Raw genomic sequence first — 23,129 nt, forward strand, 5'->3', positions numbered from 1 at the left:
TTTATCAGTTTGTCCAACTGCGGGTGTGGTAAGTGATGCTTTCTACTCTGTGTGAAAATGTTTTTGCTGGTGTGTTTGTGTATTTTATAGTTTTGAAGAAAAGTTCACACCTCTCCCCCCACTCAATAATCTTTCATCTGAAAATATTTTCTTTGAGCAGGTGAAGAATGCTCTTTATGAGACACCAACCAGCACTGAATCGGTGGAGGGTGCTGAGTGTGTCGTCACTATTACACTGAATTGCCAGCTAAGTTCCAATGTAAGATTTGAAAGAAAAGGGGGGAAGGGAGAAAAACAAAAATAAAACAAAAAAACCCACAATAATTGTGTAGTTTTGTAACCTCAGTTCTTGAATTTCTTGTAGCCTCAGCTGCAGGCTGATAACGTGTTGCAAGTGAAATATAGATCACTTTACTGCCAAATTTTATTTCACATTTTCTCAACAGAACTTCTATTAGTTAAATGAGCACAGCAGACAAAACATATGCTCCTAGAAACCTAAATGTAGAAAACATATGATTAATGTTTGGGCTAGAAATGACACCAGGAAATCAGAGTTATTTCTGATGGGTTTTTTTGCCTCTGCTTTTTAGTTCATCTGTTCTTCTTTTCCCAGGACTTGGTAGCAGGTGGACCTGTGCAGCGTGGCTGGGTTTGGGAGGTGATGTGCACAGGAAAGCTCTGTGCCTTCCCCTCTCTCTGCACACAGGGCTGAGGAGCAGGAGCTGCTGCTTTGGTTAAAACCTGCAGATCTCCTTTAACGAGCCCTTAGGGCTTCAAAGGGGCCTTCACCCTTTACTGCAGCAAAACATCATACAGGAGAGCAAACTGCTGAACTGAGAAGCTGAGAGCCCAGGCTTAGGTGAGGAATATTGCTGGTTATATTTTCATGATGTTAAATCAGCAGATGTTTACAGCAGTGTGAATTTTTCCAGAACAAAACTTGGCGTGAATTTAAAGCCCACGGCAGGGTTGTGTGGAGGAGCTGGACACAAAGGAGGGAAAAACTTCAGTAGTTATTGCCAAACAAGCAATTCTTGCCTATTTTATTTTTTTCCAAGTATGGAAACTCAGTATTGACTCTAGGCATGTATGATAACCTGCCAGGTTTGCTTTAGCCATTGGTTTGGGGTCTGGTTTTTTCCCTCTGGTTACTATTTGACCTCGTGTAGTTCTTGCAGCCAGTGCCACAGGAATCTGGTCAGATTTACAGTGAGCTACATAAGAAAGACAAAAGTACCCAGGTTACACCTGGCAGAGGTGAGACAAAACTGAAGGAAACGTTGTTTTATCCTTTCAGGAGCTCAGGTTTCTGTATTGATGGAGTAGCTTCCTCTGCTTCACCTTCCTGTGGCAGCCTCCACTCAGCGAGTGAGCCATGTTATAAAGGATGCTTTTCTGCTGTAAACTGATGTATTTGGGATCAGACACAACTGCTTTTGTCAGCAGTGGATAGTGAGGATGCTCTGCCTGGTGCAGTGTGGCACAGGCCCCTCTGTTTCCTCTGTACAGTTTGGAAGTGATGCCATTTCTGCCTCGGTGCTGTCCCTCCTCTCCTGCAAACTGACAAACTCGGTGGCTGGTTCACTTTTTGTTTCACTAGAGGGAAGAATGTTGTAAGATAACTTCTGATATCCAATTTCCCCTACTGCAGTCAAAACAACTGTTAAATCAGTTACTGGAAACTCCATTTAAGGTTTGCTCCTGGAGTTGGATTTGTGGTTCACTCTCCAATGTTACTTCAGCCCTTGAATCAGGTAGGATGTCCTTTACAGGCTGCTGGACTGGTGTTGCAGCTCAGCTGTGCTTGTAAAGAAGGTTCTTCAGCAAAACAAATGGTTCAGCTGCATCCTCAAAAACCAACCTCTGCATAGACAAAGAAAATTACTGTTCTGTGTTACCTCTGTTAGGAGACTCTACAGTTATTTGTTATATTCTCCCCATATATGAAAATAAAGTAGCCATTTCCTCTGGGTATTTTCAAAAGCAGGTTACCCTGTTCAGAGCATTAATGCACTGACAGCTTTAGGACTGACACTTTTAAGATTAGTCCATATTCAGCACTCTGGCTGTTGGCCCTGACTCTTGGAAGCACTGGGATAAACTACAGCCACAGTGGGTTTGTAGATCTTTATAAAGCTCACAGATCACCTTTTTCTATCAGTCTGCTGTTAGAATCAATGGTGGGCAGTTTTTATTTTTAACAATTTACGCTGGAAATGTAAGTTTGCATTTGCTGTTACATTCATAGCAGATAATACACAGCCCTTTTGTAGGCAGAACTGCTACATTTGACTTTAATTGTAACCATTTGGCCACTATAACCACAAATAATATTGCAGACTGTAACATAAAAACATTATTCAGTGCTTAAGATGACTTAGTGTTCTAATAGTTTGGCACAGGCTAAAGGTGTTTTTTAAGCAGTTTCACACTAGTGGGATTAATGTGAATAAAAACAACTTGGGGATGTTGCTACATGATGAGATATTTTGTATTTGCCATCCTCACCTAGTTCAGCTCAGCTAATAAAAATGGGTTTTGAGGCCTGATGTGACACAAACCAGTTGTTTGTCTTCTCAGTGGAAGGTTGGTTGGGTTGGGAGCTGGTCTAGATGAGCTAGAGAGGCCCCTCCCAGCCTCACCCAGTCCGTGATTCCACAGGGTGTGCAAAGTACAGTTCCTTGAGCAGGAAAACTCCAGCTCTGGTCAGCTCAGCTTGTCCAAGGGGAAACCCCGTCTGCCATCCCCACAGGCAAGGGAGCAGATGGGTGGCTGCAGCTGAGGAATGTGATAATCATGTGTAGAACATGCCCAGTGGTTTTCCTTGTTGCTCAACACTTCATTGTTCAGTCCTGTGACTGCTCTCAGTGCCAGAGTAAATTCCTTTTCTCGGTTAATACAGAGGCACAGCTTATCCATAGCATGGTGGGGAAATGCAAACTGGCCACGGGAAAGCTGCTCTGCTGGGAATTCTTCAGGGACTGTCTGATGAGAACTGCCTGGTTGGTTTTGGGTCATGAAGACAGTAAAGCAGTAGCCCCAAAATGTGTAAAAATGCTTCAGTTTTTTTTCAGGGGATAATCAGCTGTTGCACACATGGTCGGATCTTTTTAATCCCAAGAAAAATTCCAAGAGAATGTAAAAAAGGAAGAATTACTGAAGGTCAGTACAATCTTGCAATAATTCCAACGAAAGATTGGTCACCATAAATGATTTAACAAATAGGGAATTATGGCAGTCCTGTAAGTATGTTTATTTCTGCCTTTTCTCTCCAGGAATGCAGCCTCATTTTGCTTTAGGAATGTGAACTTTTCAGTCACAGGAAATGCCTTTAACTTTAAAAGCTCTGGTTTAATTTCATAACACCGTGATGTTACCATAATTTCTGCCAGGAGAAGTGTAGGGGTTTGGGTCTGTTTGGGGTATGGAGCCTGGGTTATACCAGTGAAAAGTCAAAAGCTGGAAGAAAACTCAACGAGAGTGTAAATGTACATGTCCAGGTGGTGTCTGAGTGGGTGGATGGGAGGGGATGCAGAGCCAGGAGGGAACAGTTAGGGATTTTCCTGGCAGTTTTTTCCACAGATAACACTTCAGTTTATATAAAGTTCAGCAATAATCCACTTTTCCCTTTTTCCAAGTTGCCATACACACACACCCTTTGGATGAGGCCAGGAATTTTTTAGACAAGTTTTTATAGCTGGATTGCTTCAACAATTTGGGATTCATTAACTGGTTTTTGTCCAAACTCTTCTTAACAGTTTTGGTCTGTTCACCCAAAGGGGATTAAATGTATCTTATCTATATAAACTCAAATTCTGTTTAGAGAAACTAAGTGGTGAGAACAGTTAAAAAGTGATGGCAGGTCACTGTATTTTGGGATATTGTGACTGTCATGTCTTTGTTAGAGCTGTCCTAAGCTTGCCACTCACAGCAGGCTCATGTTCAGATACAGCTTTACCACAGCTCATGCTCGTGGGGCTGTTCTCAAAGAATTATCTTAATGTTTATTTTGGTTTTGAGGAAGGAAAGGGCTTTTACATGACGTTCTCAAGCTCTTCTCTCTCATCTATTCCTGAAGGCCAGGAAATGGTGGTTGGTGTTGGGTTTTTGTTTGTGTGGGGTTTTTTTGTTAATATTTGTTTGTTTTCTGTGGATAAGCCAACTGTTGTTTTTGTCACACAGCCTCTGGTGCCTTGTCCAGGGCCCTTGGGCAGTTCCAGGCTTGTGGCTGTGCAGTCACACCCGGGCTCAGAAGGCCTTGCTGTTATGTGCCTGTTCATCCTTCCTTGCTGCATTTAAGCAGGAAAATGGCAGTTTTCCAGATGCTACAAGGGACTTGAAACCTGCTGCTGAGAGGAGCAGTTGGCAGCTTGTGTTTCACAGGAACAACCTGGTCCTGCCTCTGCAGAGCTGCTGCTCTGGGAGGGGGAGGCTGAGCCCAGGCTGTGCTGGGAAGAAGCTTCAGCCCTTGGGAGATGATGGATTATTTCCCTGGTTATTCCTGCACAGCAGCCTCTGGAAAAGTTCTTTTCCAAAGCACAAACCAAGTCAGGAGCTCTTTGAGCCCACTGGAGTGGGGCTCTTTGCCCCAGGGCAGGACACAGCTTCTTAGGGAACTGAGTGTTTCCCAGTTTTCCAAGAGCTTCCTTCCCACTGTAGTATGGTCTCTCCTCCTCCAGTTCCCTGGATCCAGGCTCTTTCTAAATCAAGCACCTGTGGAAAAATGAAAAAAGCTCTCCCATTTATAAATACAAACCCGTGGGCTCATTTTAAAAGCACTCACAGCTCCCTTTTTAGGCTCAGTTGATAACCTGCAGCCCAGTGTGACTGTGATTGTGCAGGGAGCAGCAGCTCTTCCTCCAGCCTTCAGTGCTGTATCCTAGGAATGACATGGTCATTCATCTTCACAGTGACCAAAAAGCCCCAGTCATTCTGCACACACTTAAATATCCCTTTATAACCTAGGATGGAGTCCTCAACAGCACCATCTTACTCTTTCAAGGTGAATTTTAAAAAATGTAAGGTCAAGTATTTTTTTGTTTGTTTGTTTTGGCATCTCCATAGTTACACTTTCAGCAGATTCATGAAAATCGAGTGAACTCAGGTGACCAATTCTCAGCAAGAAATTCAAAGCCCTGTAGTGAACTGCCAACTCCAAGTTACTTCTAGAAAGGTTTTTAAAATCATTGTAAACTGTTTACTAATACCAACATGAAAATTTTGGAAGTCAAGCAAGAAAGAGTTAAAATTGCAAAAGAAAGTGTGTTCAAAAGGCTTTCATATGAATGCAGTGATCCCAAACATCTTGGCACGTTCAGCATCATAAATTCAGCTGTAGTCACAGGAAAATGGAAGACGTGGAGAGACATTTCTGTTCCATTCCCAGCAGTTTTGTACAGGATGAAATTCATAACCAGGGCCAATCATAAGTCCATTGCAGTGTCATTCTCATCTCAAAATTTGTTTACTTTCAGCTACATTTCGATGGCACTGAAATAATTACAGCAAAGAAACGTGTCTTAGTTGTGCTGCCTTTGAGTGCAACCTTTAGGCTGTCACTTAACAAAGGGATGATTTAAAGTTCACATTTGCACTGGCAACGATTATGATGATTCAGATGAGGAAGGACAGATCTGTGTGAGATGTTGGCTAGCTGGAGTCCATTCCTTGGTCTTCTGGCTCAGGAGGATACAACTCATCCAAAATCAGCTCTGCAACAACAAATAGTCATCTTTCAGAGAGTCATTTTTTCTACTTGATACAGTGTAACTATCACTGGTATCTACATTTTAAAACATCCTGACTGTAGACAGCAAACAGATTGTATTTCTTTGGAGAGAAGAACAAGACACAGCTATTAAAGAAGAATAGTAAAGCATTGGTTAAGTATAGTGAATATTGAGAAGCACAAGACTGTGGCCTGACTTCAGAGGTCTGAGCAGGAACCATCCATGGTACTTGTTAAATGAGGAAAGGGACAGAAGGGAAATTTCTATTTCTACAGCATGGAAAAAAGCCAACATCTGACTGATTTTTACCTTCACAGGCACTCAGTTTTTTAGTCTTTTTGAGAATGGCTCTTATGCCTGGCATGGCTTGGTCATATTGATGGAGAACTTCTAAGCAGTGTTCATGGAACAGCTTATCTTTCTGAGATAGGCTGTGCAGGAGTAAAACAGCATCCCGTAAAAACTGAATAATTTGCTCCTTATGTGCACACGAGCTGTTCTCAGCTCTTCTCATCTTCATCCACTGCCTGTGTAACATTATAATTAGTGCCTTAACCACCTGCAAGAGGAAAAACACAAAGTAAAAACACAGTAGCAGAAAACTTCTTTCATTGTGAACTTTACTCTGAAATTCAGAAGCTTGAAGAGATGATTTTCTAGCAAGCCAAAGCAAGCTCCCTAGGGAGGTGGCATCCTGTGAAGTACAGGACACTTCTGTTTCCTTGCAGCTAAAACAAGGGGGGGGGGGGGCAGAAAGCTATTCCAGCACTGAGTACCTGGAAGTTCTCAGCAGATTGAAGTGGGGGGGCTGTGGTGACTCACCTCGAGGTTGCACTGACAGGCTGTGCCAGGTGACAGAAGTGCTGCTCTGGAGCCCCTCGTGCGCCGCGTCAGGAGCCGCACTGCCTGTCACAAACACACACACAGGGGCTCAGCTGCACACAGGGAGGGCACAAACAGCATTTCTCTGCTGCTTTGAAACCTTCTTGTTTTTTCCTCAACAGCTGATCTCTTTTATGCCCCCAAACTGTGTTAGTTTTTTCCCCCTGTAAAATTTTACAGAGGCAGAATTTGCCTTGCACGGAAACCTTTTAGACCTTCTGATGAGCAGCTAACGAGGTCAGGGGGCCTTAATTCACTGCATCCAAATGTACTTCAGTATAACAGAGCAGGCAGGGGGATAATGGGAAGGGTTCAAAATTCTTTAAAATGAGAGCAGAAGTGGAGCAAATAGAACCTCAAGTCACTTCTGTCAGTACAAACAACACAAATTAAATTTAACAGCCTTTCTTTCTATGTATAACCATGGCTATTATACAGCAAGTTAGCATTTCCACTGAATACAAGGAATATAATCCTAAATCACTCTGGTCTGCCTTTTAGATGTAACAGAGGGAACGAAGACAATCAAAATGAAACCTAGGTCTTGCTTCTTTTTACTCTTCTATTGACCTAAAAGCAAAATAAAACTTGGTGTTGAATATCTGTAGCCATCCTAGAATCTGTACTGTTTTTTCAGTGACTTAAAAGATATCATGACAGATGTTCTCTTTTAGAATAGTTACTGATTCAGTTTCCAGCAGGTCCTTTTAAAAATAAAAATAATAAAAAAATCAATGTAATCCCTTACTGCAGGCCCATAGTTTCAGTTTCTATTTCAGCTAGAGAAAGAAATTGTTTTCAGGCAATTCGTGGCTTGTCCTGCTCCTCCCACTCCCCCAACTGGAAAGAGCAGGAAAGAGCATGTGGACAAACAGCCACATGGTTACCTCTTGTTCCAGCTGAAGCCAAAGTGTTTCAGATGCTGATTTATCTGGTCTTGATGTTATGTACATGTACAGTGCAAGGAGAAGGCAGGTGTCTGAAACAGAGAGAGAACTTTGTTCTTTCAGTCAATTGTTCATGACAAAAATTAATTCTTTTAATTAAAAATTAATTAAAAATCATTTCAAGTGCTCTCCTAGGACTTGTGGTACAGGCCCCACTTCTTGCTTTACTTCACACATCTTAAGCAGTGCTGAAGAAATTAGTGTCCCATAACTTTGTATGTGCCTTCATGCTAACCCTGTCCTACTTCATTCATAAGGAGCTGGACAGAGACCATTTGTCATGCAGGGTAATGGAATCCCCAAGCTCAACAATGCACAGATATTTAAACCTCAGGACTCCTCAAAACCCCTTTTTTCTTCAACAACCTTTAATACAATGAATGCTAACCTTGAAAATTTTAAAAATCCACATGGCTAGCAAAAGCACCACATGTAGGCAGATGCCCTGAGATAAATAATCTTTAAACAATAACTGAAACCCTGCACTAGAAAACAAGGTTTCAGGGAGCATATCAGGCTTTTTGCCTTCTGGGGTTTCAGCACCTCGGAGCAAGGCCTGTTTGCATTCCTCTGAGTGATGGTCCCAGTGCTCTGTGCCCTGCAGTCCTTTACCTGAGTGGGAACACAGCTGAGCAGCCAAGCCCTGGTGCTGGGAGAGGACACCCAGCAGTCTCACAGTCAGGAGGACGGCAGGCAGGGGGGTCTCTGGACACAGGCAGTGCAGCAGGGTCTGGCTGCTCAGCAGCTGCTGAAAACTTCAAAAGAAAGCTCTGTTAGAAATGGGAAATGCACTGACAAGCTGAAAATACACCATTTCTTGTACACAGCCCCATAATTTGTGCCCTTTTAGCTATTCAGAACATAACTGATCTCAAATTACTGAAAAACATCCTGACACTTGGCAGTCACTGCAGTTCACGCTGGTTGTGATGAAATGCTTCACTTTTGACTGGCATTTTACCTGCCAGAATGAGACCCTGTGCTCTCCTTCCTTATGCATCTCCCAGCAATCACAAAAAAAACCCCAAATCAATATTACAGATATTCTGATCCAATGCACGTGGCTTTAAAAAGTTTCCTCACTTTCAAACTGATCAGGGATGATTATCACACTTATTAGCAGCAAAGGTAATAGAAAGATCCTCAACTGCTCCCCAAAGGTGATCTGAGAAATGTGATTTCTCTCATACAGGGCAAAACTTCTACTTGTATCTGCACATATTGGTTTCACCAGGGGATGGAAAGTCCTGAACACCAGAGTCTGAAATCACTGTAAAACTATTACTGACTTACTTTATTAGCAAGTCCATTGTTGAATTTTCAGCTAATTTCACCAAAACCTGCAGGCTCTGGCTCAGGATTCTGTCAGTCTGGGAACCCCTTGCAGCAGAAAAAGCTAAAACCTGAAGAAGCTTTTTAAACAAAGAGTGTTGAGCTCGATCATTATTGGGAGCATCCTGTGGAGCTGCAGGCAGCCCTCCTTGTGTCCTGGTATCTTCTTTATTATCACACTGATTGTCACACAACACATTTTTGTCCACCTTGGAAACCTGTTTGTCTCCAGCAGCAGCAGCACCTTCTTCCACTCTGGCAGCCAGCAATGTGTGGACAACGTCCCAGCTATAGAACACCAGGTAATAAAGGATTCCCAGTGATATAACTGCAGTTTCCTCAAGAGACAACCTGAAGTCCTCCTTACTCGACACCGAACCTGTGCTGGTTCTGGAAGACACAGTGGAATGGTTTCCACAGGAGCCGTTCCCGGCCGTGTCCGGCAGTTGTCCCGCCCGGCAATAGGCACCGACGTGGTGTTCCACCAGGGGCAGGAGGTGCACAGCTCCTCGGATCCTGCACTGAGGGAGGGGCAGGAGCCCTCCCTGGCCTTCTGCTGGGCTTCCTTCAGCTAATCCTTGGTCCACAGCGATCAGGTTCAATCCTGTTATTGCAAGTTTTTGAGCTTCTTGCAGGGACACGAGAGGAGCGGTTTCTTCTTGCGCTGTCCTGCTGCTGGGGAGTTGTGTGGACTTCCTATCCAAGGGGAAAAGGCAGAGAACATAGCTGAAATCTGAGTTATCCACATTATGAACTGAACTATAGAAAGGCCAGAGTAATAAGAAATGCCTGTTCCCAAAAATAAAATATGAATTGGGAGGGGAAAAAAATCACCCTGCTCCTTGAGACCGGCACGGAAGAGCAATTTGAAAGCATTCCTGAGTCTCATTAAAGTAGCCAGAGCTTACAGGTGAGTAACTTCAGCAGCTCACCATAAGCCACTGTCTGAAACTACATTTCAAACACTGGCTTTCCCACTTCAGGCTTTTGCTAACCTGTCATATATTCTTCCCTGATGTTATCTGGTAGCTTCTGGGAAGAATAAGTATCTGTACATTACTGATCTGGAATATTTAGGGGTTTTTAAAGGACTACAACAGTAAAGAATTATTTTCCTGGCCAGAAATCAGAGAGTGTTCAGTCATTAACCAGTCAAACTGCAGCTGCAAGGGACAAACTCGCCACCTCTTCCTGCATAAATGGCAAGGGCAATGAGATATGAGCCCTGTATGAACCCACACAACACAAGAATTACTAATAAAATATCAGAAAAACAAAGGTATTTCAGGGGCTACAGTCTAATTCTTTAAAGTGAAAAACAATTGTAATTTATATCTGATATTCATATTTAAAAACCTTTACCAGTCACTATAAATGTACCTTGGAAAAATGCACATAAATTGCACATTACAAATTAAACACAGTTTCGACTTTGAAGATATAAAACCTACTGTTTTAATCACATTTTCAACATTTCCTTCCCCACTTAACTCATGATCATGTTTATGTCCTTCCCCTCAATGCAAGCTGCTAACAGCCACTCCCAGGTTTAATTCTCTGCCTTCCCCTAAGAGATGATTAACCTAGTTTATCACTTAGTGATGTTCCACTGTTTAGTTATCTACAATAATCACACATTAATCATCAAACATGTGGTATGATGTTTCAAATTCTGCATTAAATGGCCTAAGCAGAACAGCATTTAACACAGGGAATGAGCTGTCCTACATGACTAAGTGTTTCTTAGTACAGAAAATGCCACTGTCCTAAGAACATGTCAGATACAATTTAACAAAAAACCCATAAAACTTACGTATCCAGAGAGTTAGGCTGCAACACAGCTCCAGGTAGAGGCTCAGAGTTGCTGCTGAGGAGATGGCACAATCCTAGTAATGACCCAGGGACAATGGGCTGCTTCATCAGTGCATTCAGCAAGATTGAACCTGAAGGGACACAGAACTGTCCTTGGAGTAGCTTTGCCATCTCCAACAACAAAAATTCAATATTTCAAAAGATCAGCCTTATCTAGAGCGCTCTCAACCTCAAAGTGATTTTTTTCATTATGAATCTTCTTTCTCAAAACCAAGGGAATGATTTTCAGAAAAATTAAGACAGTATTTAAATATAAACCAAACCATATTTAGAGATATTTTAATTACAATCCCATATTAGCAGAATAACTTGAGCCAAATGACCGTATGTCCCAACTGTCCTGATGACTTGCCCTTCATGTTCCACTCCAGATATTACAATGATGTGAAGCAATTCTACTGTAAAGACTTCCTAGAGCTGGCTGTTTATGTTTTATAGGCTTGGTGTTGTTTTTTTTTTTTATTTAAAGTACATTTTTCCTGGGTTTATTTCTGCAGGGACAGCATTAAGTCACCTTGTGTGCCCCGTTTAGGTGCAGAGTTGTAGGAACCGTTTCTTCCCGTTGCCTCCTGGTGCTTCACAGATGAAACTTCAGGATGGGTCATCTTACTGTCTGGAACAAACAGGGATTGTGAGAACTGCCTTGCTTAGAGATCTCTGCACACCCTCAGTGTTAGACAGTAAGGACTCAGACACTAAACCAGGCAAAAAACCATTTGTCTTGTACACTCAGATGCATCAACCAGTAGTTAAGAGCAGTGGTGAATGCAGAATTCCTATTCCTTAAGTTGAATTCCCACTGCTAGCAGAGATTAGGACAGCTAAAAATTAACACAAAAGTCTAAAAAAATAAATTAAAAAGTAATTTGAGCATTTCATCATCTTTTAATCACCTCTCTCTGTCCCAATTACCAGGTAAAGTAAAGCCAAAAGCCTTGCAGGGTTCAGAAGGCAAGAAGTGTTATTTTTTCAAACAAACTTGCATATTGAGTGCTGTTACCAGAACCACCAGCAGCAATTCTAATGCTTTAAGGCTACTGCATTTTTCTTTTTGGTGCAGTCCCTACTGCCCATACAGTTTCAGCCTGAACACTGGAACTGGCAGGAACATCTCAGATTTTTCATGACTCTTCCTGTAAGGATTAGTTGATGATGTCCAAGTTTCTTCCATTTACTATTTCCCACTGGAAACATGGCAGCTGGCTGCTATAAAAAAACCCCACTGATTTTCTTTCATATTATAGCAATCTTCAAAAACATGCAGATATTCATTTCCTAAGCTTTCCTCAATGAATTTCAAGATAAAATGTTGTGAGAATTACTGCCCCACACATAAAAGAGGAAATGAGTATATTGTTTCTGTTGCTTCTTTCAATATGGTTAAATATGTACCCTTTAAAATCCAACCTCCCCTGCACCCCCAAAAAAAGCCAGAACCACAAGAATACAAAAAATGCTTTAGCTGACTAGCAGACCAATTCAAGAAATAGGCAAATTACTTCCTGTTCTTTATTCAATGAGAAAAGGCAGATCAACAATTTGGATATTTTGGTTCATCACATAATACAGGAAAGTTTTTTATTGCAGCCAATGGGCCCCTTCATGGTTGGCACCTGGGCATCTGGTACCAAGGGGTGGATTAAAATGGCCTTGATGCAAATTTCAGTCATGGCTGTTTAACTCCAATGGCTATAAAGGGGAAAGAAATTAAAGGAAAACCAAAATAAAAGTAATTGCTTTTGTCTGCAGTGAATTTACTGCAACTGTTCAGTCATGTAGTACAAAACCCCTTCTCTAAGGCAGAATGTTCACATGCAGCTACAAATGTGGCAAGCTGTGCATGGATTTACCTTCTTTGATTGAACTAGTTGGGGCCATCAAATTTCCTGAAGAACAAGATGGTCTAGTGGACATTTCAGCATTGAAGGATTCTTTTGTAGGAAAAGATCTTCTTCCAGGCTGTGGAGAACATCCTTCTGGTTTCACTTGCACTGCAAAATTCTTTTTAGGGCTAATACAAAAAGGTGAATCAGTATTTCTTTTGTAGTTATTTTATTAAACAATAAGCAAGAATCTACTTTATTTTCACTGATATTTTAAAGCTACTTCACTACAAACTCTGAATTTCTGTCTTAGATACAAGAAAGGCTCTTTTTGAGCAAATTTCATAGAGGTGAACAGATCTTTGTGGTTGTATTTTTTAAAGACAACGGAGCTAAAATTACATGAAGAAAGGAAACTTTTTTAAATAGTTTAAGCACACATTTTGTAAAAATGAAAACAAATTCCTTCTCCAACCCCCCTACCTTGTTGTTGGAACTGTCTGAGTAACAACATGTTTATTTCTTTCACAGTTCTGAAGTCGTGTTCTTAACTCATTAATTTCTGCATCCTTGAACTGCAGCTCTGACTGCAATGACTGCAACTGGAAGAGGAATTAAAGACAGTTTTCCTGTTACTGAGTAATTTAGGGGTGTTGTAACTGCAGAGCAACTGGAGTTACCATAAGAGTTCAAGATAACCATCTCCTTACTGTGAACTCTGCACAAGATCTCCATTTTTATGAATCTCAGTCCAATTAACACTATCTGAGAACCAAGTGCCAGAAGTTCAGGCAAGAAGCATTTGGGACTGGCTAAGACAGACCAAGTGCCACATAGAGCATGAGCAAAGAGAACAGCACAAAAGCAGCCCCTGTCCTCTTCAGGGCTCTCAGAAAGATGACTGCAACAGGAACAGCAACCTGATCAGAGGCATGGAGCATGCTCTGTCTCTTTTTAACATTGTAAAATACATTCCAGTTTTAATGGTCTTGGGGTGGCTTAAAAAAAAAAAAAAGGCAGCAAATGAAAACCTCTACCATCTGAATTTTACTCTTTTGTTTTGGCAGGAGAAAACCCTCTGCAAGTTCTTACAAATGCTTTCTTTTAGATAAGAAAATAAAAGCATGCACTGTTTGGACATTTCACACTGATGTTCTCCCTCTGACTACATGGTCTGTGACATCATTAAGTCATAAACTGGCTTCTGTATCTGATCTGCAGGGAATTGATATATTTACAAACCTTTTTGGAGAACTCTTTTTCTTTTTCACTCAAGGTCAGAGATTTTTGCTGTTCCAGCAGCAGGTATGATCTTTTCTGTTCCTCCACAGCAAACTTCATCTGCTGCAGTGAGTCACGCAGAATTTTAATTTCTCCATTTTTAGTGAGAATTTCATCCTGCATTTCTTTCAGCTGCCAACAGAGAAATTCCATTAAAGGATGTACACAGCCAAAAGTATGTATTTGCATCACTGTGTGGTTGAAAATTAGGTCTTTATTTATAATTTCTAGGGAGGAAAATTCTCCTGCAAGCCAGTTCAAAAATTCTGCCATGTTGCCTCTAATCTTTTCCTGATTAAATCAGGAAACTCAGCTACTGTTTTCTCTAACAGAATTATAAATGACAGCAAAGACACATCTTCACATACCATTCTGACATCTGTCAAAGACCATCCTTCTCTTTCCCCTCCTCTGCAATTGTTACTTTTTCTTTCAAAGTCTTCTAGTCGTACACATCAATAATTTATTCATTATTGGGATGATAACACTGCTAATTTCATTGTAATATTTCATTTAGCAGGGCAGACAACAAGAGCTCTGTTCTAAGACAAGGCACCACCCCCAGACAGTATCTTCCTGACATATTTACTCTCTAATTTCCTGTGCAGAAATACCACTCAGAGACAAGACTTTGGAGAGATAATGAATGAGTTACTCAGAAATGCATGAGGAAAAAAGCAAGAAGATACCTCTACACAACTGTAAAATGATGGTTTACAGGTAGGAGATTCCCTGATAAAGATGGATATAACAGAGCTGGGAAAGATTCAGAAAACAGAGGTAAGAAAGGTAAATAGAGTAGGACCCTCCCAGCTGGGGGAAAGCACAAAGAAACAGAGATCAATCGAGGTGCAAGTGCACAAGTTACTCTCTGTTTATTGTCTCTCATAGCAGCCACGACCCACCCACTTATTAAGTTCAAAATTAAATCAAAGAAGAAATTTTGTGTTAAAAGTGCTGACCTGTTTCCCTATAAAAGGAATCCAAACCCAAACACAGAGTGTTTAAAAAATATACACAATAGACTATTAAATTCACATATAATATTTCTGGATCAGGAAGTACTTACATGAAATCAGGTTAAAAGGCTGTTCTGGTAAAATATAAACTTGTTCAAGGTTTATTTCCTTCCTAAGCTGTGCACCAAAAAAAGGAGAGACTTTGTACAGGAATTTGTGCCTTCTTACTTTTCTACATCTGTTTCTTGCCCTAAGTATCTTTCCATAATGGATCAGCAGGAGGTGAAGTAACATGAAGCCCCTTTAAAGTCACTTTGCTTTCTCAAATCTTTAAGTTGCACAAAACAACTCCTGCTGACTGGTTGACAGGACAGAGAATTCATTTGACAGGGAACACATAAAACTGACAAATTAGCCTTTGCTACTCTGAAGTGACCAAGAAATAAACTCCTGGTCTCAATCTTAATTATTACTAGAGCTGTTTCTAGTATAATGATTTAAACAGACCTCTGGATTACAAAGATTATTGATCAACTTGATTAGAATTAAATGCTTGGAACTGGACTTATCCCACCTTTCAGTCAGCCCTACCAAAAATGTGACATTTAGAGGGGAGGGGAAAATGTTGCCAACCTTCTGTTTGTTTTCTTCATTCTGTGTCTGCAGTACTTCAAACTGAAATGCATCTCTCATCAGCCCATCTTCTGCTCTGCTTTCTGCTGCAGAGAAAAGCCAAGATGTGAAGCACAGATGATGTGTGAACATCACTGGGGACTCAACACCATGTTATTTGCCATTTCAGACATCTGAATATCTTAGTATTTATACCATCATCACAAACAGGTAAACTGCCAGGAACCTTGTCAGTGCTTGTGCATCAATCCTTAAAACACAGAACACCCTTCCACCCCCCAATTTCTAATCTAATGGTTTGGGTTGGAAGGGACCTTAAAGATCTTTTAATATCTTAAAGCAGAAAGAAGGCCATCAGTAAATGTGAGCAATTCCTTCCAGGTAACTTTAGTTAACACACCCTGCACAAACAAGGGTTCACTGAGAACTTGATCACCTGGAGAGATGGCAGATGTCAGCACTGCCAAAACATTAAACTTTAAAGAGGATTTAAGCTCTCTAAACTTCACTATGAACAACCCCCTGGTTTGCTTTGCTTTTTTCAAAGTAAACCTGAAAATCAGCTGCTTTAATATGACACATTATGCATTTACCAGTGAAAACTAACAGGGAAAAAATAATCTGGTGGCCAACATCCAACCAGGATACAAAAGTGAACGATGATACTGTGAATGATAACTACAGCAAGTTAAAAGTTTATGAAACCCGTTTATTTGGCAGGTTTAATGTGCAGCACCCACATCCCAGGGCAGGGTCACCACACACCCCCCAGGGCACAGCTCAGTGCAATGTGCCTGCTGGGATTACTATTCCTTTGTTATTTCTGTTATTCCTTTGAATCCCAGCCATCCCTCTGACACCGGGGGGGGGGGGGGGTGCTGGTGGCCAGAGCAGAAGCAGTTCCCTGAAGGGAACTTACAGGAAAGATGGAGCAAGAGTATTTACAAGGGCATGCAGTGACAGGACACGGGGGGGATGGGTTCAAACTGAAAAAGAGCAGGTTTAGATGATATACTGGTAAAATATTGTTCCCTGTGAGGGTGGGGAGGCCCTGGCACAGGTTGCCCAGAGAAGCTGTGGCTGCCCCAACCCTGGAAGTGTCCAAGGCCAGGTTGGACGGGGCTTGGAGCACCCTGCGATAGCGGGAGGTGTCCCTGACCAAGGCAGGAGGTGGGAATTGGATGATCTTTCAAGTCCTTACAACCCGAACCATTTCATGACTCCTAAAGGGACAACAACCCCTTCCTCAGCAGCGGGGCAGTGCCGGGACACACCGACCTTCCCGCCCGCCCCGGGGCAGTCCCGGGGGTCCCCACGCGAGTCCCGCGGGCGGATCCTGCGACAGCGCCTGCGAGGCCAGGATGTCGATCTGCTCCAGGTCGTCCGCCGTGAAGTCGTCGCTGTCACCGAAGGGGTCGGCGGGCCCGGCCGCGACACTCTTGGGGCGCTTGTGCGGGGGAAGCCCATTGCGGAGTCCCGGCGGGGCGGCCCCGGCGCCGCTGCCCCCGCTCAGCGCGGGGCCGCTCCGCTTGCGCGGCCCGGGCGGCGCCGCCATGGCGGGACCGGGCCCGCGGGGCCCTCACGGCGCGAGGCCGCCCGGGACACGCCCCCCGCCAATCACCGCCGGGCGGTGCTCCCCGCGCGGCCAATGGGGCGGCGGCGGCCCCGGCGCTGGTTGTAAGCGCCCCCGCGATTGGCCGCCAGAGGCTGCGGTGCAAGCGCCTCGTGGATTGGCCGGAAGGGTGGCGGGAAGGTGCGGCCGCCGTGTGAGGGGAAGAGGTGACGTCATGCTGCTGACGGTGACGCCATGCTGCTGGCGGTTACGTCACGGTGAGTGTGGGGCTGCTGATTATGTCATACCGTGTTTGTCCCCGGCAAGATGACGTCAGACCGCGGCTACGAGGGCGGTGGGGACCCATCCTGTGGGGCTGTGGGGCTGACACCTCTGCCGCCTTTGCCTCCTCAGGGACTGTGTCCTTGGGGACACACAGACAGTGTTTGGGGACTCACAGACAGGGCTCAGGGACACACGGACAGGACTGGGAACACAGACGGGGCTCAGGGACACAAGGACAGGACTGGGAACACAGACGGGGCTCAGGGACACAAGGACAGGACTGGGAACACAGACGGGGCTCAGGGACACAAGGACAGGGCTGGGAACACAGATGGCGCTCAAGGACACAAGGACAGGGCTGGGGACTCACAGGCAGAGCTTGAGGGCTCACAGACAGTGTTTGGGGACTCACGGAGGGGGCTGGAAACACCCCGGGCTCAGGGACGCACAGTGTTTTTAAGTGAAAAACACTGTGTTAGGATGACACATTTCCAATTCTGTCAGAGAACTCTGATTTCTCTTGTTCATTCCTCTATTCCCATTATGCACAGCAAACTTAAACGATCACTAGAGTGTAATTTGCTTTATCCATGCACTGCAGAAGAAGCAGTGCCTGTGATCAGCCAGCCAGGCCCAAATTATGTACCAGACTGGAGAAATTATGGATGGATCTGATGCTTAAATCACTTAAGGTACCACTATTTGTGTTTGGAATTCTTTTTCTCCCTGTAGTGAGAAAGGCAACACAATGTTTCTCTTTGTAGTCTAGCAACAAGGAAAAGATAGTTCTTGCTTTTAAGAATGGTTTTATTTATTTCTGTTTAGAGAGAGATGCTTCTATGAGAGGGAGTCAAACCAAAATTGCTTGTTTTGTTTAAAACCTCCTCTTGCAGGTTCTAGTGCTCTGTTTCATCCATGTTTTTAGAGATGTGGATTGAGAAGTAAATTAAGTAATCGAAAAGGAACTTGATTTAGACATTATTTGCACTAAATTCTGGGTTGGTTTGGTTTGGGTTTAATTTTTTTGTTTGTTTATTTGGAATTTTTAGTTTGGGGTTTGTTTTTTTAATAAATAAATAGGATTGTACTATGACTGCTATTTTTAAATAACAATATATTGCACGAGTGCTACAGCTTCAGTTGTACTTTCTCCTCGTCCTCTAGCTGGAGTTGAGGAAAAACAGAATGACAAAACACTTGCACAAACTTTATTTTTAACAGGATAAACCAAGGCTGTAAGTCTTGGAGAGAAACCAGGCAGGAACTTCTATGACGTATTTTATGCTTTTTTTTAAAGTATTCGAGACACTGACTCTGTTTTCCTTTACTCCAGGTGTTCCTGCTGGAGAGAAAATGACTTGCAGGTGAACAGAGTAACGACAAAGTAAGTCTGAGTTGATGAGCTAAAAAAAAAATCTTAGTGAAATAAGGTTGTATGTCTGGTAGCTGTGTCAGGAATGATGTAGCTGCATGTGGATGCCACCTCAGCAGGGCTCAGCCTGCTCGAAGATGAGTTGTCATCTGACTGTTGCTGACTTGCTGGTCTTAGTCATTGGGCTGGCTTTCCTCTCATTCCCTTGGAATTGTTTCCCTTTCTGCTTGTACCTTCCGCTTTCAGCTAGCTTTGCATTTGTAATATTAATTTTATCTCTTACTCTTGGTCAACTCCTGCAGCCCGAGGCTTCGACTGCTTTCATTTCTAGTGCTAAGCAAGGCTTTTAATCCCAACAATGCTCAACAGGAGGGAATTTACCTGCTTTTCTTAAAGCCAGAGAAATCTTCCAGCAGATGGGGGAAAAAAAACCCAAACCAAAATCTAGATGCTTGTGTGTTTTGTTTTTTCTCCACTGTGTATGAATACTTAAAGTTTGTTTCTAATGAAAAATGACATATTTCAATGGTTATCAGTAAATTGTACAGGTGTGGTGTTTACAAATTAATTGCTATCTCCAGTGCTGTGTTATTGGGACCTCCAGTACTCTCTAAAGCATCCTGTTTATATAAAATATTAGCATAATAAAAGGCAAATAATTAGGTTCTTGATGAACCCTTCCAGAGTTTGCTTTAAATACTGCTGCCTGTGGAATAATTTTCTAGCAGGGAGATGAAAGTCAAACAGTTACATATCTGTGGGTTTCTTCTTGTCTTTCTGTGTCTTGCTCACTGTGAGCCTTACATGTTTCTCAAAACACTGAATAAAACAAGACTGAAGTAAGTGGATGACTGATGTGTCCAGATACCAGCAGAAATTAATTTTTTAGCTTAATTTCTAAAGTTTGAGGTACTAAAATGTGAACTGGGCTTCAGTGAAAAGTTGTTCTAATAAAATAGCATCTTGATTCAGGCCTGAGAGCTGGATAGGAGAGGGTTAGTCTAGTTCTAAGAGCTGTGAGTGAGAGGAAAAAAGAACCACAGAAGCCTTCTGTCTTTTCTTCAAGGGGTGAAATAAGATTAGTTTTTTTCCCTTGATGACAAACCTCTTTGCTTAGGCTACAAAATGGCACTCAGGATTATACTCTGGCTCTGTGGGACTGTCGAAGCAGGTGGTGTGTTGGGGCAAATGTCAAGAGTTTTTTGTCATTTGAGGGTCTTGGTCCCGTAGGGCAGAAAATCCCGCCCTTGAGGGATTGCCTGGAAGAGCTGGCGAGAGGTTTTTAGGTAGTTCTCATATTCATTCATGGCTGGGCTTTGTGAACGAAGATTTGGGAAGGCTCTATCCACATTTGTTACAGGCACGCTGGTGGCTGATGAGGCAAATACAAGATAGACATGTCTGATTGCAAAAGGCACAGCAGAAAGACTCCTTAGGTGGTACATTCTGCAAGAAATGGTTCTTTCTGCATTGTCTTTTCTCCTCGAGAGTGATCCTGTGTGCATTCTCAAAGGAGACAGCTGCGTTATAGATGCTGTGTCTCCAGGCCTCCCGGTTGGAGGCCAGAGTACACCAGTTATGATGATCAATATGGCCAAGGCTGAGCTGTTGTTTCAGGGAGTCCTTGTATCTTCTCTTTGGGGCTCCTCTCTTGCAGCAGCCAGTGGCAAGTTCACCATAAAGCAAGATCTTAGGGAGGCGGTGGTTGGTCCTTCATCCTGGAGACGTGCCCTGCCCATCGCAGCTGTGTTCTCAGCAACATGGCCTCAATACTTGTGACTGCTGCTTGTTCTAGAACAGATGGATTGGTCACATAACCCGACCAGTGGATAGGGTCTTGAGAAATGAGAGGGAGAAGGGCACGAGGCGGGATAACGGCGATGTGCGCCTGGAACATCGCAGGCGACGGAGCGGGGGATGGAACTGCGAGGGGCCGGCGATGCCCTGGGGTGGGAATGCGGCGCTCCAAGGAATGTGGCGCCCGCAGGCGAAGGGGCAGCCGCGGTGCCCGCCGCGATCGCCGCGCGGCCGGCCCGTTACTGCCGTTGGGTGGGGAATGGGACCCGCGGCGGGGGCGGGAGCGGCCGGACGGGGGGGCTCGGGCAGGGGCGCGGGGGGCGCGGGGTGTCCGCGCTCGGCGGGCGCGGGGGGCGCGGGGCGCGGGGTGTCCGAGCCCGCTGCCACCGAGCGCTGCCCCGGTGCGGTGCGGGGGCGTCCGTCCGGCTGTCGGTCGGGGTTGTCGGTCGAGGCGTCCGCGCTGGTCCCGCCTCCTCCGCCAGCAAAACAAACCCGCCCCGTCCCGCCCGCGCGGTGTGGCTGTTGCGCGGAGCCGCCGCGGCCGCGGGGGCCGGGCCGGGCCGGGGCGGGCGGCGCTGGCAGCGGGGCCGGGGCGGCCATGAGGACCGAGATCTCCACGGCGGCCGCGTTCGTGACCCGCCTCCTGCGGGCCGGCGGCGGGGTCGGCGAGGAGCAGCTGCGGTGCTTCCGCGAGCGGCTGCAGGAGGCGATGCGCGGTGAGCGGCGGGGGGACACCCCCTCCATCCCCCTTCCATCCCCCCTTCATCCCCCCTCCATTCCCCCTCCATTCCATCCCCATCCCCTCTATCCACTCCATCCCCTCTTGGCCCGGGGGTCCGGCGGAGCGCACCGCGGTAAAGCTCCTCTTTGTTCCCTCTCGCAGAGCACTACAAACACCACTGGTTCCCCCTGATGCCTTCCAAGGGCTCGGGGTACCGCTGCATCAGGATCAACCATAAGATGGACCCCTTGATAGGAAAAGCGGCGGGGATGATCGGACTGAGCCACGAGAGGCTCTTCCAGCTCTTACCCAGCGAATTAACTCTGTGGGTCGACCCCTTCGAAGTGTCCTACCGCATAGGTGAGGATGGGTCTATCTGTGTGCTGTACGAGAGCCCTCAGCCTGGGGGGAAGGCGGCCAAACAGCTGGAGAGCAGGACCAGTTGCAAGGAGGAGTGGAGAACTGGCAGATCCAGCCCTTCCAAGAGTTACAACATGATGACGGTTTCTAGTTAAAAGCAACTCTTCCTTGTACAATGATGTATGTATCCCAGTCTCATGGTAAAGTTAGATGTAACTGAGCTTTTTGGTTTTTTTATTATTTTTTTTTCACCCTATAGTCATTAATAAGTCGTGGTAGTACTGCCAAGTTCTTTGTGGGCAAGGGCTAATGTATACAGCAGTTTTTACACTGCATGTTACTTTCTGGATTGTGTCCTGTAAATGCACTGTACAGTCGGTGGATCGTTTTACACATTTATATTTTCAAAGAAGTTCTGGCTATTTGTAATAAAAAGCAATATTGTAGCACTCTTTATGATGGATTTTAGTCAAGATTAGCACTTACTAAAAAAAACCCCTCACATTCTGCAATTTGCAGAGCAATAACATGAAGGGAGGTGGGAAACAGATCTAACAAGCTGCACATAAATCTTGTGATTTGTCTGCACAGGCTTCTCTCAGGGTCATTCAAGTTTGGCTGCGAGGCACAAATCACAAAAGTAACTCTTATTTTTCCTTTTTCAAAGCATGCATTTATTTGAGGGATGGATTCCATCGTACTCCGACGTTTAGCAAAAAGAATTGGGGAATTAGTCTGTCTTGTTATTTGTAGTTATTTCAGTAGAAGAATAAAGACTTGCTCAAAATGCTTGTTTTGGTTTTGGTTTTTCACACCCCCCCCTCAGGCTTTTAGCGTTGCTCTCAAGCTCATTCTAGCCATTTTTAATCATTGCAGAAAGCTTTGTAGGTAGAAGGGTGTAGCTCTGAACATTCATCTTTATCTCAGATCACAACAAAACAGTTTTGGTAAAGCTTGCTGGCTGTGTGTCTTGAGCTGAATAATCTCTGTAGAGATGGGTGGGTGTTTTGATACTGTATCGAACTGAATGGAAGCAAAAGTACTCTTCTGATATTTGATCTACAGCAAAAGGTGCTTGAGTTTATTGGGAAATGGAGTTTGTGTTTAAAACTCCAACTTGATGCTATGTAGGAAGCTTGAGTGAAAGTTTGAATGATCAATCACAGAATCAGCTGGGCTGGAAAGGACCTCTGAGATCATCGAGTCCAACCTCTGAGCCAACCCCACCTTGTCACCCAGACCATGGCACTGATGCCACATCCAATCTCTTCTTAAACACCTCCAGGGACGGTACCTCCACCCCCTCCCTGGGCAGCCCATTCCAGTGGCTGAGCACTCTCTCTGTAGAACTTCTTCCTGATGTCCAACCTAAACCTCCCCTGGCACAGCTTAAGACTGAGCCCTCTTGTCCTACTGCTGGTTGCCTGGGAAAAGAGACCAACCCCACCTGGCTACAACCTCCTGTCAGAGAGTTGTAGAGAGTGAGGAGGTCTCCCCTGAGCCTCCTCTTCTCCAGGCTAAACAACCTCAGCTGCTTTTCACAGGACTTATGCTCCAGTCCCTTCCCCAGCCTTGTTGCCC

At 44.3% G+C, this 23,129-nt stretch overlaps 2 protein-coding genes across 4 annotated transcripts; one reads left to right on the forward strand and one right to left on the reverse strand.

The window, feature by feature from the left end:
• Window positions 1-5,177: 5,177 nt before the first annotated feature.
• Window positions 5,178-17,065, reverse strand: ATRIP (ATR interacting protein). 3 transcript variants are annotated; one of them, XM_051793164.1, is made up of 13 exons: window positions 16,740-17,065; window positions 15,462-15,544; window positions 13,831-14,001; window positions 13,072-13,190; window positions 12,616-12,776; window positions 11,280-11,378; window positions 10,707-10,836; window positions 8,855-9,589; window positions 8,174-8,316; window positions 7,502-7,593; window positions 6,555-6,638; window positions 6,042-6,291; window positions 5,178-5,714 (listed from the first exon to the last, which is right to left on the reverse strand). In XM_051793164.1, the coding sequence occupies exons 1-13, from the start codon at window positions 17,014-17,016 to the stop codon at window positions 5,653-5,655; spliced, it is 2,406 nt and encodes an 801-aa protein (XP_051649124.1). In that variant the 5' UTR covers window positions 17,017-17,065; the 3' UTR covers window positions 5,178-5,652. The 3 variants fall into 3 exon arrangements, with proteins under 3 accessions (XP_051649124.1, XP_051649123.1, XP_051649125.1); XM_051793163.1 differs by having other exon boundaries at window positions 15,462-15,547; XM_051793165.1 differs by having other exon boundaries at window positions 15,462-15,535; window positions 16,734-17,065.
• Window positions 17,066-20,840: 3,775 nt separating this feature from the next.
• LOC127473518 (protein BTG1-like) lies at window positions 20,841-22,335 on the forward strand. Its single transcript, XM_051793206.1, has 2 exons — window positions 20,841-21,183; window positions 21,351-22,335. The coding sequence occupies exons 1-2, from the start codon at window positions 21,066-21,068 to the stop codon at window positions 21,701-21,703; spliced, it is 471 nt and encodes a 156-aa protein (XP_051649166.1). The 5' UTR covers window positions 20,841-21,065; the 3' UTR covers window positions 21,704-22,335.
• Window positions 22,336-23,129: the final 794 nt, after the last annotated feature.

Source organism: Manacus candei, unplaced genomic scaffold (genome assembly GCF_025592945.1).
Source record: "Manacus candei isolate 608988 ecotype Guabito, Panama unplaced genomic scaffold, ASM2559294v1 h1tg000036l, whole genome shotgun sequence".
In the NCBI taxonomy this organism is placed as follows: Eukaryota; Metazoa; Chordata; class Aves; order Passeriformes; family Pipridae; genus Manacus; species Manacus candei.